A 16,419-nucleotide genomic window follows, 5' to 3' on the forward strand; every position below is an offset into this window, starting at 1 on the left:
TCCTTTAACAACCTTCATAAGAGTTCTACTCTTTTTTAAAATAAAAAATTTAGGGCTTTTTGACTCATTATAATTGCCAAATTGTAAGATCCACCGATTTATAAATGATTATAAAGGCTAAATCACTCTAGAATCATGCATATTAATATAATTTAAAACAACATAACACAACATCTTTTGTCTTTTCAAATAATTTCCTTGATTCTATTTTATTATTACTTTAGTTAGTTGTACGTACTATATATCATAATAAGCTTTATAATCTTAGTATAAAAACGGTCTTAAACAATATTTATAACTCACTAGCTCCTCACATATTATTGTAAATAATAATATACATACAAAGTGAAGGAGGAAATTAAATTAATTAGAGAAGATATAACAAAGATGGGAAAGATGGAAGATCAATTACCAGCAATAGTAATGGTGTTATTGCAATGTATATTTGCAATTATGGCACTTTTAAGTAGGGCTGCCCTTGTTAAGGGCATGAATCCTAGAGTCTTTATGTTTTATAGGCAAGCTATTGCCACTTTCTTCATGTGTCCTGTTGCTTTCTTTGCAAGGTAAGCACTAACATCAATTTCCTTCTCAATTCTTCTATGCTTCATGGTCAAATTGTTTTTGTTATGTTAGAAATGGTCGTGCTACTAGGCGTACGTTGGATTTGGGTTTAATTCAGCTTCTATTCGTTTGTGAAGTTAAAAGTTGAAAAAGATGGGGGCTGGGATACTTTTTACGAAGTATATGTTTCAATCAATTTTGATAAACGTGTAAAAAATATTTCAGCCACGTAAATTGTACATAGCTCTTGATTTCTATTTTTAACTTTAAAAAGTATTGTTTTTATATTGAAGTTTAAGAAAACTCTTGTTGTTTTATTGTTTAATTTGCAGGGGAAAATCATCAAGTGGTTCTTGGATGGGATTTAGGACCTTTCTTCTAATCTTTGTCACTGCTTTCGTTGGGTATGTCAATTACTTGTTTTTATTTTGTTGTGTTCAATAAATAAATGAACAAGCTCGAAAATTATAAGCTACTCCATCTACAAACATTATTTGTCATGTCTATATTGTAACTTATTATTAAATGACAAATAATGTTAAATTCAGGCGGAGAGAGTACACATATAATTGTCAATTTTTTTCATTTTCGGTCTAATAATTATTGGGCGCTTATTATATATTTTTTTTTTCAGAGTGGTGTTGAATCAAACAATGTACTTCGAAGGATTATTTTTGGCTTCATCATCAATAGCAAGCGCCATGTCTAATTTGGTCCCTGCCGTTACATTCTTGATAGCAGCTATTATGGGGTAACTAATTAAGTTACATATAGGTTTTCAAAAAAAAAAAAGTTACATATATATGAATGACCAATCTATTATTTCATCACAAAATTCCAACTTGTAAGACCTGTCACAATAATTAAATTACTCAACTATTAAAGAATCTGTCGCAACTAAATACATAGAAATTAAAAGAATTTTCTTAAAAAATAATTGTGATCCTAGAATAAGCCTTTCCAAGAAAGTTGGAAACATTTCAATTTAAAAGCAGATGTCACCATACCCTAAAAAAAAAAAAAAAAAAAAAAAAAAAACATGAAGACTATTTATTAAGGGATACTATATAAGATCATACAATTGTGAAAATCAATAAAACATAAAAATTATTTGGAATTGAATTGAGGGACATAATAGTAGGATTTCATCAAATCAACACATTCATTTTAATTAAACATAATCAATATACTGTCATAATATACCGTATAACTTACACACATACTCGTATAACTATTTGATCTATTTGTTAAAACTTACTTTTGCATATAATATATGAGAGGAAACACGCTCAAACGAACAGATAGAGATAGATAAACATGCTTGTTTCAGAAAGAAAAAAAGTCATATATAATCACAATTGTACACTAATAAAAAAGTGGCAATTCTTATATAATTAATAATTAAATCTCATAAGTTACATTACAAAACATTAGTATGCTAATAAGAAGCTAAAATTATAGGATTAGTACAACTTTTACAGAAGAATATGAAATGTGAAACCATTAGAGCGTATTCTATATATTCACCTGATTATCACTTATCAGAACTTAAATAATCTTATGATGATAACTTAATTGAACTTCACTAAACTTATTGGATATAAAATAAGTGAAAATAAGGTGAACAGAATAAATACTGGTAAAATGTCAATCTAACATCAACCACAGTACGTGTCACATATGTATACATTTTTGTCATCATTTGGAATTAATTTTACTTCACAAAATTCATTATTTTTTGAGAAAATAATTAAACTAACTGTTATTACTATAATGCATGAAATAATGTAGGCTAGAACAAGTGCATATGAAGAAGTTAAGCAGCATGGCAAAGATGTTAGGGACAATCTTTTGCGTAGTTGGAGCAGCCTGCATGGCTTTTCTCAGAGGCTCTAAATTACTAAACAACGTCAAACTCCCACCATCAACCAACTCTCTTTTGCTCAACTCTTTTGGAGGTGATGACACTTGGTTGATTGGTTGTCTCTTTATCTTTGCTAGCATGTGTTGCTGGTCATTCTGGCTCATTTTGCAGGTACGACTCTCTTCGTCCTTAAATAATACTTTTACTTTATAGGTCAAAAATAAAAGTCATGTACGTACACAAGTATACTATTTTGACATGTTCGATAAATAACCATACATATATCATAATTAAGGTTTATTTATTAATTGTATATGTTTCATAAACAGGTACCATTGACTGCGTGTTACCCTAACCCCTTATCTCTGTCTGCTTGGATGTGTTTCTTCTCTATGTTACAATCCGGGGCAATCGCCTTGTTCTTAGACCACGATCCAGAAGATTGGAATATGACCTCAAATCTTGAACTCACTTGTTGCTTCTTTTCGGTATGTATAATTAACATATTATAGTGTCTTTGTACATACAATATATTTAAAAAAAAAAACGTTAGTATGAATAATCAAAACTTATACCTACATATATATAGATGGAGTACTATGTATCTTTTACGGAGTATTCTGTATTTGAATTTTGAATTGAGAATGCATATATACATAAAATAATAATAATAATAAACCTAATCTTGAAGGTCATATTCTTTTATCTGTTTTATTAGGGAATATTTGGATCCGGAGTTCAATTCTTTGCACAAGCCTGGTGTATCTCGAAGAGAGGTCCTCTCTACTCAGCCATGTTTAACCCTCTATGCACCGTCATCACAACTGTCTTGGCATGCATTGTTCTCCACGAAGAACTCTACGTTGGCAGGTACTACGACATACTTAATATCATCGTCCGTTTCTTATATATTACGGAGTATAAGAAACTTTTTAATTAGTTTTCAAACACGTATATATAAATTGAGAAATGGTAAATGTAACCCTAACATAACGACGACTATATGTATAAAACTATGGTAACATTAACATACTGAATGATGTAAATTATACGTGATTTTGTCATAAATTCCCGTTAATCCTAACAAAGTGAATTGTTTTGTTGGTTATTTTTTTCAGTTTATTAGGTGGTGTTGGGGTAATCATTGGCTTGTACATTGTGCTATGGGGTAAAGCAAAGGAAAAGAGAGAAAATATAGAATGTGAAGATTTTGAAAGTGATCCACCAAAAGCACCAAGCTTTAAGATTGTTGATGATCTGGAACAGCCATTATTATTGACAGATAATTGTACTGAACAAGTTTAATTAGATTTAGCTGTAACTTAAACCAAGTATTTATTATATTATTCTTTATTTCTTTAAAATGTACTTATAGTCCATTTTTTTGACCAAACTCTATTTGGACAGATGTTACATGTATCATGTATGTAATATAGCAGAGCACATTACTAATTAGATGCCATCGAGTAGTGTCAATTTTGTTGATTAATATGTTGTTGATACATGCCATTGTATTGGGTTATTATTTTTATTTCTCAGCTAGATGAGATTAATAATATAAATAATTTGGTAGATGATATGTTATTAATTAATACTTGTAAGATGTTTGAGCATTATCTTTCATTTTGTATTCATATGAAACACGAAGTTTATACTCGTTATATCCCTAAATAATACTCCGCAAGTTGCATAATAATAGCATAACAGCAAAAAAAAAAAAAAAATAATAATAATAATAATAAAAATAACTTCTTTAGCAATTTTGCCAAATTTAGACCAATTTGTAAAATGATTAATTCAAAGTATACATTTCTCCTTAGTACTCTAAAAAAATAACATCAATAAAAAAAACTCAATTAAAAAAAGTCACAAACCTTACATAATTAAGTTTTTTTTTGTATTAAAAAAAAAAATCAAATTATTTATGTCAACACTTGTACAAAAAGAGTAACCCTATTATGCAAACCAAGTCACCTTTAATTTACAACACTAGTAATTAACCCCTATATTACTAAACTTATATAACCCCTATAAATGTGATGGACCTGTTCACTTCAGTTTAATTTTAGTTCAGTATGTTCAGTTCATCTCCAATAATAATTTCAGTTTAGTTCATTAATGTTCAACTTTTAATTTCTTCTCTCATAAAAAATTCATTTCAGCTCAGTTCAGTTCAATTCAGTAAATATGAACAAGCCTGACAACGGAATAAACGCGTCGTCAATTGTCTATCCCTAGATCAAATACAATTTATACAACCTAAACAAACCTAATACGAGTATAAGGCAAGCATAGGGGTCGAACCACAGAGAACGGTAAACACCACCAAATGTTATCGACAATTAAGCTAGTCCGGAATAGGGGATAAATAAACTAAAGTCTAAAAATGCTAAAACAAGAAATAAAACATTAAGGGAAATGGTTTAGGTATAGCATTCACTTGAACATAAACAAAGGCATAGAAATTGAATTAATTATGAACTAAACATGCTCGAATATCGAAATTAAGAATCCAATCTAGCCGCCTTCCGGGGTCAATTGGCTTCTCCTAACATAGCCTCTATGTTTCCACATTAGAACCATATACTAGAAGGTACTATTAAATAACAATCGATAGTAATGAACCTTAACTAAGTCAACTTCCGTTTCTTGTTAGCAAAGATTCACCTTTAATCAACCAACAATGTGCACTTGCAAGAAGATTAAAGAATATCAAGCATATAAAGACTTTAATCACAAATAAATCAATTCTAAACCCTAGAACATGCTCAAGGTCCAACTACACCACAACCATCCCCTTAATGGGGAAATTACTCACTAATCATGATAATAACAAGATTAATCAACAAATAATCAAGAATCAACATGATCAACAAGCAATACCAACAACTAAAATAATAATCAAAATAAACAAATAAAAATAGAGGAGAGAGAGTAAGAAATTGCTCATTAATTGAAGATGAAGGTCTACAAAGGATTGAACAAGCTCCTTCTTCAAAATCCAAGTTCATTAATGAAGAAAACCTCACTTTCTCTCTCTACCAAAGAAGACTAATCCTAACCTAACCTAAAACTAATTAGAGAGAAGAATAGATAGTTATTCCCTCCTCCTTTCTAATTACCCCAAAATTGGGTATTTATACTAAGCTAATAAAACTAGGAAAAATAGAAAAATAAAAGAAGGAAATAAAATAAAGAAAGAAAAGGAAAATAAAAAGAAAAGGAAAATAGAAAAGAAAACAAAAGAGAAAAGAAAATAAGAAAAGGAAAAGGAAAAGAAAATAAAAATAAAAGAAAAAGAAAAAGGAAACAAAACAAAACCAACCAAAATCCCCAAAAGAAAAAAAACATCAGACGGTTTTTTTTCTTTCTTCTTGGCTGCTCTGATTCGATTCTCCTACCACCATCATCAACCATTATCATTAAATCAATGCTCTAAATCAATGGCTATCAACACCAATTGCATCATCATCGTTTTTAGACCGATTGATCTTCATTAATAACCACGTGTATAGCTCGTGAAATGGTTCGATCGAATCGTGGGTCGGTGCGGCCGAACTACGGGGTTGGTTCGGTCGAACCATGGGTATGTTCGACCACTCCTCCTCGATTAACGAAACCCACAAAGTCTCTGTCTCGAACTTCGACCGAACCACCAACGGTTTGCCCGAACCCGATTGAATTCGAATTTGCTCTGATTTGGGGCTGTTGCTGTGCGAATTGGTGATGCGGGGTGATAATTGGTTGGAGGTTGGGAACGGTGGTGAGGTGGAGTTAATTGGTGGCTGAAGGTGAGGATGAGCAGGGGTTGCGCGTGGTCAGGTGGTTCTGGTTGTTGCGCGGTGGTGTTGCGGGGTGATTGCTGGAGGTATGGTTGTTGTCGTGGCTGTTGGTGGTGTGTGGTGTTTGGTTGTTGCTGTGTGGTGGTGTTGGTGGCAGAATTGAGGTGTGGCAGCAGGTGAGTACGGCTGTGGGGCTGCTGCGGTTGCGTGAGAGGTGATTTTGGTGGTGAGGGTGAGTGAGCAGGGGAAAGGTGGATGATGGTGATGTGCGTGGTTGCGTGAGGGAGCAGGGGAAGAGTGTTGTGTTTTGGTGTGGTGTAGGATAATGAAGGGTGCGGTGATGGATAAGGTTGGGCAACAGCTTTGTTTGGCGTTTGACTCAACTTGGAACCCGAACCCACTTGACATAAAACCCGAAACACCTATAACCAAAAACACGAGGGGATTACTAAGAGATAAAATAAAATAAAATAAAATAAAGGTAAAATAAAGTAAAATAGAAAAAGAGAAATAACACTAAACTAATAAAGATTAAATAAAACTATACAAGTAAATAAAGTAAAATAAAATACGAAAATAAACTAAAGCTAATAAAATAAAGAAAATAAACTAAAACGCTCCAAAATTACCGAATAAACAAGAAACTTTATTAAAAAGAAAACAAGAGAAAGAAAGGGAAAATAAGATAAAAAAAAACACGAAAATGACTCTAAAACTACTCCCTAAGAGTGACATAAATGTCACTCATCAAAGCCCATAGTAACCCTATGACCAATATAATGGCGGACATAGGTGGGTGACTAGGTGGCACGAGCCCCACCAAACATATTTTAGTTTTCTTTTTTTGGTTTAAAATTCAATTATATTGATAATATAAAAGATTATGCCTGCATAATTACTCTCTCTGTTCCTATTTTTTTTGTCCTATTGGGTCAAAACTTTAAAAACCTTAACCATAAATTCTCATTAATTAATAAAAAAGATAATATAGTCGTGTGGGGTATTATTGGATTCGTCTTATTTATATATCTTATTACTATCAAGTTTTAATAATTTATACGCATATAGAAATAAAGTTATGTACGTTGCAAGATGCGTCTTAAAGTCCATATAAAGTCTAATATGGCAAAAAAAAATAGGAACGAAAGGAGTATTCACTAAGTGCTCAGACTTAGTATCATAGATTCGCCTCTGCCTATAACATTGACCGAGTTAGGGGTGGCAATTCGTGTCAGTGGGTCAGATTCGGGTCAGATTTCAAGTTGATTTTGGGTTATGCTTAGAAACAATAAAAAATAGTGTAAAACTTAATAATATTACGAAATATGAAATTTTGGTCTAATCGGGTTGAATTCGGGTTATTCGAGTTCGGATCGGGTTCGGGTTTCTCTCAATAACTTCAGGTCGGGTTCGTTCGGGTTATCGGGTCGGGTCAGGGATTGCCAACCCTAGACCGAGTATCCTTATGCATGGACGATCGGACGATGGTGCAAAAAGTTTGTGTATTCATGCACGGATATGATGTTGTTAAACCGTTCATGCACACACGTGACACACCATGCATCTTTGAGACCTTGAATCTTGAGGGCAGATGTGGCATAACCTCATAATGTAACAAAACATGTTTGCGCAGCCTCTTAGTATTAACCCAGCCCATATCAAGCAGCCCACCTTATATGGGCCTTGCAAAACACTTGCCTATGGATCTCAGTAGCCTCTAAGCCCAATTCAAATGAGTCTCAGCTTAATATAACACCCATGTGGCCATATATGAGTATCAACTATCAAGTTAACGTGATGTTCTTCATAAGTTCATAGGTCACTCTAGTCTAGCTTATTTGCAAAAGAATTTAGGAAAACCTAAGAAATATTTGGCACTCCTAACAGACTTGTCCTCTATCAGAGTCGGTCGTACAGACTCAAGAGTTAACCTATTGAGATTGTTTCGGGCTGAGCCATGCCACGTACATGTGGACATGAGGTATTGAGTTGGTTATCCTAGCTACGCACGGCCGGCCTAAACACAATGCTAGAAGCCAAGGCCGGCCATTAGGGTGTACAGTGTGAGTGGCCGCTCAGGACCTCAGATCATTAAAAATGTATAAGTAATATATGATGTAGAATTATTAATGCATATTAGTTGTGGCTTAGTGATTTCATGAGCTCCGACATCTATACTGGCAAGGGGTCTGTGGTTCAATTCTCACTAAAGTCTTTTTTTTTTTTACAAAATGTATTTTAATTATTTTTGTTTGTTGTATTAAAAAATAAGCCGTGACTAGAGAAAATTTATAAGCCAAATTTTATACTCCATTTTTGCACAGGACCTCCAAAAAGGTTAGGACGACCCTGATTTGATGAGCATCATAGTTTGTACCCGTAGTTAAATATTCGTATAGTCGTATCCATTACTAACATCTTCACTTGCCCTTTTAGATTGTTTGGTCTTTCCAATGTTAAATTATACAACTTGTTACTGGAAACTTCACCAAAAATAAGTAAAAGAGTGTAGTAATTATATCTTATTACAGTTACTTAAGAATCAAATTAATGGGCAAACAAAAGGAGACGGAGGAAATAAATCGGTAAATTAGAAGGATCTGGAAATACTTTTAGGTCCCACCACTATTATCTATAGTCCCCACCAACAGCCATTATGAGTTGTTCTTTAAAGGTATGATTTGTACATGCAATTGAACACATATCAAATTGATCTTTGCAATCAAGTTTGCATGTGAGCTTATTTGGCTGGATTGTCTTACATTATAATTTCTGTAAATAGAAACAATGGCTATATTAACCAAAATGGAAAGTAATTCCTAACAATCTTAAGTCATTTTTAGGTGGAAGGAAATCAGCTTAGTCTTATTTTGGTGGAAGGCAAGCTGGCAAGTGGTAGCAAGGACAAGGTAGCTTAGTCAATTAAGGAAGGTATAGTAGGGGGAAAATTTCACTTGTGTCAATTGTGAAATGATGCAATCTTGACCCGTTTCTTTTTGTTTTTTTATATTTTGTTTTTACGTAGTACTAATGAGGGTAAATTATTTAAAATTACAAAATTGCACATGATAATAATTTGTAATAATAACTTATTGTCCTAGTCTAAATGCATTAAGCTTTAACAAAATTAAAGCTAAATATAAGGTACTAGTATACAAGTATATTGTTTGAGTTTTAAGGCTTACATAATTGAAATTTTAAACTAAGAGAATTGAAAGAAAATAATTATCCATAATACATTCATCAATATTTGTTCAATACTCATAGTAATATCTCGATTACAGTAAAATATTATATTTGATCTTATAAAACTTATCTGAACTTACCAAAACTTATCATAATTTATAAAAGCTTAATTTAGATGTAATTTGAACTAGAATAAGTCTTATTAAATTAAACTTTTCTATTTTTCTTAAAACTATCTTATTTGAAGATATGAAATCTAACTAAGCGAAAAATAAAAGGACAAAATCAAACTTGAACGAGCTTCTTTCATGCGACAATTTAGAAACTTTTACCTCATACGGCATACCTACGGGTTACGGAATAATGAGTAATTAAGGAGTATGATAATCTTGATTTATCAATTTAGGATGAAAACTTATAACATACCTTCGTAGTTAGGTCATTAGGTCATGAGCTCATGACTATATATAGTAGATGAAAAATATAAGAGAAAAAATAAAGCAACTAATGACAGAAATCCTAGTCATCATCTGATAGAAACAAATCTATAAACCAATGAGGAGACTCGCCGCCGTGAATCATAATAATGCTACACTCCACTACCACATCCACATGCAACGTACACAACACCTATAAAAATAATATCTTTAACAACTGTACTCTTTAATAGCTTCAATCTCATCTTTCTGAATACAATTATTTTTACTTCTATATTCATATTATATGTTATCATTGATATTTATTGCAAATTAAATTACTATAATATTATACAACTTTACTTTTTAAAAAAAAAAATAAAAAATAAAATAGTTGTATAAATATATTATGTTGGTAAGAGGCCAAAGAAATTGAGAGAGAAATTCTATTTTGTGAAATAATTAAGAAGAGCCAAAGAAGAAAAAAAAATGGGGGCATGGGAACATCAATTGCCTGCCATTGGAGTGATTTCCATGCAAGTTTTGTATGCTGCTATGGCTCTTCTTAATAGGGCTGCCCTTGTTAAGGGTATGAGTCCTAGGGTTTTTATTTTCTATAGGCAAACTATCGCGACTTTGGTCATTTCTCCCGTTGCTTACTTCACAAGAAGGTTAGTACCTATAATTGACACGATCAACATATATATGTATTCATGTTCGTAAATTAGTACAGTATTATACTTTTTTTTATTCCGATGTATAATTAATGATCTGATAGATTCCGATCAATAATTATTTAATGCAAAGTGTTTTTACTATGGAGGTTTTTTTTTTATTTTTTTTTATTTTTTATATTTTTTTTTATTTTTTTTTTTTTATTTTTTATTTTACACATACCAATGGTGAGGTACGTTAACACATGTGGTGTACAATATGGTGGATGTACTACATACACCTCCGATTGTGTCTTTGTGCAAAATTAATTGTTCAAAATGCCTAAATAAATAGTTGTGATTTTGTGAATGGTTAGTGTTGTATAATACATTAGATACGATTTGTAATGATTCGCGTTAGCTTGAGTAATTAAATCAATTTTTGAGATTAATGTTAGTGTTTTATTGGCAGGGGAAGATCTAGTACTATGCCAAGTATGGGTTTTAAGAGCTTTCTTTTGGTGTTCATCACAGCTTTTATTGGGTATGTTGTCTTAATACGGAGTACATATGATATTTAATTAACATCTTAATGATTGACCAAATCAAATATTAAGTGTTATTAAATCTTTTTGATTTTGTTTCCAAATACTAATTTGATATTAATGTAAAAACAGAGTTACTCTGAATCAGAACATGTACTTTGAAGGATTATATTTGGCTTCCTCATCAATTGCAAGTGCAACATACAACTTGATCCCTGCTGTCACCTTTATGACTGCGGCGGCTGTCGGGTAAGACTGTAAGAGAGATATTCAAGGGTGTATTCTATTCAACTGAATTTTACTTATCTAAACTTACTAATGGTGCGATTAGGAAAATCCATGAGAGGAGTTACAATGATTATTTTTTGTGGTAAATTAGACTAATTGTATGATAATCCTTTCTTTAACAAAGTTGAAATATTGAGGTGTTTCATGATTTTGGCTAATAGTCCAACTTGTGATCTACTCATAGCATGCACAATCTAAAAGTAAGTGTATACAACATGTTCAGTCATCCCGAATTTCAAACATCTCATCTCACATAAAGGTGTAGTGATCTTCAGTCTAAATATTTATGAAATTGTGAGACTAATTCTGTTGTATAAAAGTGTTGAAGTTCAAATGAGAAATAAAATCTTTCCACAACTTTTAAAATTGATGAACTTTGCTTGAAATAATAGGTTGGAGCAAGTGAACTTAAGGACATTAAGCAGTGCAGCAAAGATACTAGGAACGACCTTCTGCGTGGCAGGAGCGATTTCTATGGCGTTGTTGAGAGGTCCTAAGCTACTTAATACTCAACTTCCACCACTCAATTCTGCATTGCTGCATTTGTATGCGGTTGACAATGCCTGGTTGTTGGGCGTTCTATGTCTCCTTGCTAGCAGTTGTTGCTGGTCCTTTTGGCTCATTTTGCAGGTACATTTCAACTTTTATGTGGTTATAATGATTTATTTTCCATTATTGCAACTACTTATAATCGTCTATTTGTAAAATCAGGTGCCTGTTAATGCGCGTTACCCTGATCACATATCTCTTTCAGCATGGATGTGTTTCCTATCAATGCTGCAAACTGGTGCCGTTGCCTTGTTCTTAGAGCCTGATCCTGTTTCTTGGAATTTAAGTTCGGGACTTGAACTCACTTGTTGCATTTTCTCGGTATGTATATAAGACTATTATCTAGACCAATTTTATAGTATCAGCCTTAAATCTTTAGCAATACACTGTGTCTGTGTACATGATTATCTACTGACAAATGTGGCATGGATGGTTTAATCTGTAGGGTGTTATGGGATCAGGGGTACAATTCTTCATTCAATCCTGGTGTATCTCGCGTAGAGGTCCATTTTACTCTGCTATGTTTACTCCTCTAGCCACTGTCATAACTACAGTTCTAGCCTGTATTTTTCTCCACGAAGAAATCTACCTTGGCAGGTAACTACATGAACAAAAGATCAGTTTTTACAATTGATGTCAATATTGTTGATAATTTGTTCTGTTTTTGGTAGCTGTAAATCTGTAAGGCTGTAATGCAATTAACACAGTTTTAACTTGATTTCCTCTCAGTTTACTAGGTGCTATTGCTGTGATCATTGGCTTATACGTCGTGTTGTGGGGCAAATCTGAAGAGCTAAGGGAAAATCTGGTTCTTACATCAGAAAAATGTCCAACTATAATAGCCCAAGAAAAGATAGGTGGTAAAATTGATTTGGAGCAACCACTTTTGACAGCTGATAATAATACTACTGATAAGGTTTATGTTAGTTGATTGTAGAGTTGTAAAATCACATTCAATTTTGTGATCAAAATTGTAATAGCTAGGTGGTGTTCATTAGTACATATCTCCATAGAATGTATGTGTAATGGATGCATTTTGATAGTGTATTATTAGTCAATTAATTTTGCTATATTCGGATATCTTTGTTACAGTATAATTTTTGAACATATAGCATTTAGGCATGCTGTGCTTAAAACACACTTGCGCTTTCATGCTGATGCTACAGGTCCGGCTCATAACTCTATCAATGTAGCAAAGTTAAGTGGTTACTCGCCACTTCTTAGGTCACAATACAGTTACAGGTTAAACTTTCGAAACAGTAGCTCATAACTCTATCAATGTAGCAAAGTTAAGTGGTTACTCGCCACTTCTTTGGACACAATACAGTTATACAGGTAAAACTTTCGAAACAGTATCAGCAGTTATCAAGAACGAGATAAATCAAACAGAGTATAAACAATGAGCTATGAACACGCCAAATGAGAAGCTCTGTCATAGTATAGAACAAAGTGATCAATATACACAGCAACATGACTAACATATAAACCGTATGTCCATATACACTACTACTAGTGTATGAAAATAATAGACAAACACAAGCTATGCAGAGATTAAAAAAAAAATTGAACCAGATAGTATCAAAACAGATCTAACATCTGTACAGATAACATTCTAAGTAATAGTACTGACTAAGAACTGATCATCTAAAGATCATCACAATCAGCGATATGGCTTCCATGGATCAGCACTGTCCCACCTGTTGTTGCGGAAAGCACAGCAACCGATAGAATAAACGATGATGAGGAAGACAAGAAATACGATATTGATAACAGCAACCCTTTTCCAGTCCCTCTTGAGGTTCTGCAGAAACCCGGCTTTGCACGAAGTGCAGTCATAGCAGAGAGTGGATGGGTCATTTTTCCAGGCACCACAGTCGGGATTGTTTGAAGTGACATTTCCATTCTTAGTCCAGCTGGTTGGGCTTTCATATGCAAATTGGCAGTCTTCTGGGGGCTTACAGCAACCAGACTGCATAATCCAATAGATAGATGTTCAGTACAAAGCAAGCAAATCTTATAAACAATTTGATTATTATACAGAGTAAATCTCAGACACCCTGATAAAAATGAATCATTTACTTAACAAAATGCAGAGAGGCATACTAGAATGAAAAAGGAAAAAAAATAATAATAATAATATCAAGCAAATTAATTACTAATTAGTAATCTTAAACTCAATTATTAGTTGATTTTTGTATGGCGGCAAAAACTCAAGCAATACAAACTAAATCCAATTTAGGGCTAGGCTAGGCTCGGCTCGGCTCGGCTCAGCTCGGTAAATATCAAATTAGACAAAACTTTGAAATAGACAGTACCTAAAGAGTAAATATCTAAACACTTGCAAATTGCAATTGATGTGACATAAAAACATCTAACCTTATCAAGAGTTGTAAAACTAATGATTCAAATAGGAATGACCAAGAAATACAAAAAGAATTTTCAATTTTATATCCAACAAAGAGAAAAAGTCCTACAAAGCAAAAGACCATTTCATGATAACAAACAAAAAGGCTACACTTAATTAATCAAATAATTGACAGAAAAATCAAAGACAACTTCAAATTAATCTAATAAATCTGACTCAACACTCATAAAATAAACCAAAGATCAAATTATTGTAAACAATTAATAATTGAAATTTTTTAACATTTTCCTACCAATTTCTGAATTCTAGACTAAAAGAAACAAAAAAGAGAAACTTAAAAATAAAGGTATAGAGTATGAAAGTGGTAGAAAATTCTGTAAAAAGGTTCTCAACTTTTTCAGAAGATCTGCAAAAAGAGTAATACAGAAACTCATGCAAAAGCATACTACAGCACATATTCCACAAGACAAAACTTCTCAATTCAGTTCAAAAATTGAATCATCATGTTCTCATAACTACCTAAAATTAATCCTAAATTCACCAAAAAAATCATAAAACAAATTCAATCAAATTTCAGAACCAAAACAATATAAGTAAATTATCATAAATCCACTTCTTGAACAAGAATCATAACTATATAACTACAACCTATAATTCTAAATCAAGAACCAAGAAAGTTACTAGAACATGAACATATCAAACATTCAAAACAAACACAACAATTACACAAACCCAGAAAATCCATGAAGTAAAAGCAAAAACCAAGAAAAACCCAGAAACTAAACAGATCAAAATACAGCAAAATTCACAAACGAAGATCAAAAAATTCAAAAAAAGAAACAAAAATTATACCTCAATAGGAGACAAATGTTTGGCAAAGAATTCAGTAGCACCAGTATTACGTTCTTGAGCAAGTTTCTGACAAACTTTACCATCAATCAAACAACTCTTAATTCGATTCCAGTTCTTAGAATTATCAACCCTTTTCTGCAACCAATTAGAGTAATCACCAAGCTTATACTCCTTATACCCACGATTACTAACAACTTCACCAGCACCTTTGTTGGTAACAACAAACGCAAAAATGGTGAAACAAAACAGAATAACGATGAGAATAAACATGACAACAAGGTAAACCCAGAGAAGCCAATTAACGCGACAACAAGCGCCGATGAATCCAGCGAGAGAGACGACGAGGAGGAAGACGCCGAGTGCGATAACGGGTTTTTCGAGGTATTTTTCGCAGTCGGTTGTAGCTTTGTGAGCGAGCCAGATGCCGCCGCCGAGGATGGGGATGGAGAGGAGGAAGGTCACGAAGTTCAGGAGTCCGACGAGGCTGTTTGAGCACTTCATGGTGGTTGTATCTTGTGTGTTAATGGAGGTTTTGAGGAGAGAGAAAATTGGGGTTGTTAATGGCGGTGTTTAGGAGAGAGAAAATGGGGTTTGTTAATGGGGGAGGAAGGAGAGGGTATTTGTAGAGGAGGAGGAGAGAGAAAATGACGGTTTCGAAGAAGGTGAAGTGGAATGGAAGAGAAGACGAGGAGGAGGTTGTAACGGATTTTGGGGTGACGCGCTAACACGCGGAAGGTTGACTTGACTGATATGGTAAATAGAAGACGTCGAAAAATGACTCGATTCGATTCGATTCGACTTAATTTGGTAATTCGATTTAATCTTGACTTGTGAAAGGGTAATGATTTGATATGGCTCAAATTTAAATTAGGTTTGATCTGATCCGGCTCATTTGAACTCGACGTGGTTATTTGAATTCATATCTCTAATGGTAAATCGGTTTTGATTTGGATTTGGAATTTTTTTTGGGTTTGATGTGGGGATATGATTGGTTGGTGAAGGTAGGTTGAGTTATTTTGAAGAGGATGATGACTAATGTGAGGAAAATGAATTGGTATTTGGTAATATTGTTTTATCTTATAAAAATGAGAGTTGACAACTTGTACATGATATTGACATAATATTGAGGGGAGAATTGTGGAAATTTCGAGTTGAGTTGGTGCTTGTAAAGAATGAGGACTTATGAGGTGAACGAGCGTAATGAGGTAGAATTAAGCAGATATAACATGACACGAAATTACTTAAGATGAGTATGTATAACACAATATATGAGAGGTGGATTGTGTGACTTGTGTCAATTGTGTGAGTGTGTGACATGCACAATGCACACAATCAGGCATGAAATCGAATAAAAC

General features: G+C 33.1%; 3 protein-coding genes across 3 annotated transcripts; 2 read left to right on the top strand and 1 right to left on the bottom strand.

Moving 5' to 3' along the window:
* Nucleotides 1–387: 387 nt before the first annotated feature.
* LOC145634428 (WAT1-related protein At4g30420-like) lies at nucleotides 388–3,820 on the top strand. The gene is made up of 7 exons (XM_081685852.1): nucleotides 388–566; nucleotides 897–968; nucleotides 1,199–1,315; nucleotides 2,356–2,599; nucleotides 2,758–2,916; nucleotides 3,147–3,298; nucleotides 3,547–3,820. The coding sequence occupies exons 1-7, from the start codon at nucleotides 388–390 to the stop codon at nucleotides 3,731–3,733; spliced, it is 1,110 nt and encodes a 369-aa protein (XP_081541978.1). The 3' UTR covers nucleotides 3,734–3,820.
* A 6,414-nt stretch (nucleotides 3,821–10,234) lies between these two features.
* LOC145635761 (WAT1-related protein At4g30420-like) lies at nucleotides 10,235–12,922 on the top strand. The gene is made up of 7 exons (XM_081687114.1): nucleotides 10,235–10,483; nucleotides 10,938–11,009; nucleotides 11,143–11,259; nucleotides 11,691–11,928; nucleotides 12,010–12,168; nucleotides 12,293–12,444; nucleotides 12,577–12,922. The coding sequence occupies exons 1-7, from the start codon at nucleotides 10,302–10,304 to the stop codon at nucleotides 12,776–12,778; spliced, it is 1,122 nt and encodes a 373-aa protein (XP_081543240.1). The 5' UTR covers nucleotides 10,235–10,301; the 3' UTR covers nucleotides 12,779–12,922.
* A 332-nt stretch (nucleotides 12,923–13,254) lies between these two features.
* Nucleotides 13,255–15,746, bottom strand: LOC145635762 (tetraspanin-8-like). The gene is made up of 2 exons (XM_081687115.1): nucleotides 15,065–15,746; nucleotides 13,255–13,816 (listed from the first exon to the last, which is right to left on the bottom strand). The coding sequence occupies exons 1-2, from the start codon at nucleotides 15,563–15,565 to the stop codon at nucleotides 13,508–13,510; spliced, it is 810 nt and encodes a 269-aa protein (XP_081543241.1). The 5' UTR covers nucleotides 15,566–15,746; the 3' UTR covers nucleotides 13,255–13,507.
* Between the last annotated feature and the right edge of the window lie 673 nt (nucleotides 15,747–16,419).

The sequence above is a fragment of the Chenopodium album genome, chromosome 6 (genome assembly GCF_948465745.1).
Source record: "Chenopodium album chromosome 6, dcCheAlbu1.1, whole genome shotgun sequence".
NCBI lineage: Eukaryota > Viridiplantae > Streptophyta > Magnoliopsida > Caryophyllales > Amaranthaceae > Chenopodium > Chenopodium album.

What these genes read in the sequence shown, in the direction of transcription:
- LOC145634428 (XM_081685852.1), top strand. Translation starts at nt 388, where the DNA reads ATGGGAAAGATGGAAGATCAATTACCAGCAATAGTAATGGTGTTATTG. An exon ending in TTTGTCACTGCTTTCGTTGG is followed by an intron (nt 969 to 1,198) that starts GTATGTCAATTA and finishes TTTTTTTTTCAG; the next exon opens with AGTGGTGTTGAATCAAACAA. An exon ending in CATTCTGGCTCATTTTGCAG is followed by an intron (nt 2,600 to 2,757) that starts GTACGACTCTCT and finishes TTTCATAAACAG; the next exon opens with GTACCATTGACTGCGTGTTA.
- LOC145635761 (XM_081687114.1), top strand. Translation starts at nt 10,302, where the DNA reads ATGGGGGCATGGGAACATCAATTGCCTGCCATTGGAGTGATTTCCATG. An exon ending in TCACTTGTTGCATTTTCTCG is followed by an intron (nt 12,169 to 12,292) that starts GTATGTATATAA and finishes TTTAATCTGTAG; the next exon opens with GGTGTTATGGGATCAGGGGT. An exon ending in GAAGAAATCTACCTTGGCAG is followed by an intron (nt 12,445 to 12,576) that starts GTAACTACATGA and finishes ATTTCCTCTCAG; the next exon opens with TTTACTAGGTGCTATTGCTG.
- LOC145635762 (XM_081687115.1), bottom strand. Translation starts at nt 15,565, where the DNA reads ATGAAGTGCTCAAACAGCCTCGTCGGACTCCTGAACTTCGTGACCTTC. An exon ending in AACATTTGTCTCCTATTGAG is followed by an intron (nt 13,817 to 15,064) that starts GTATAATTTTTG and finishes TGGATTATGCAG; the next exon opens with TCTGGTTGCTGTAAGCCCCC.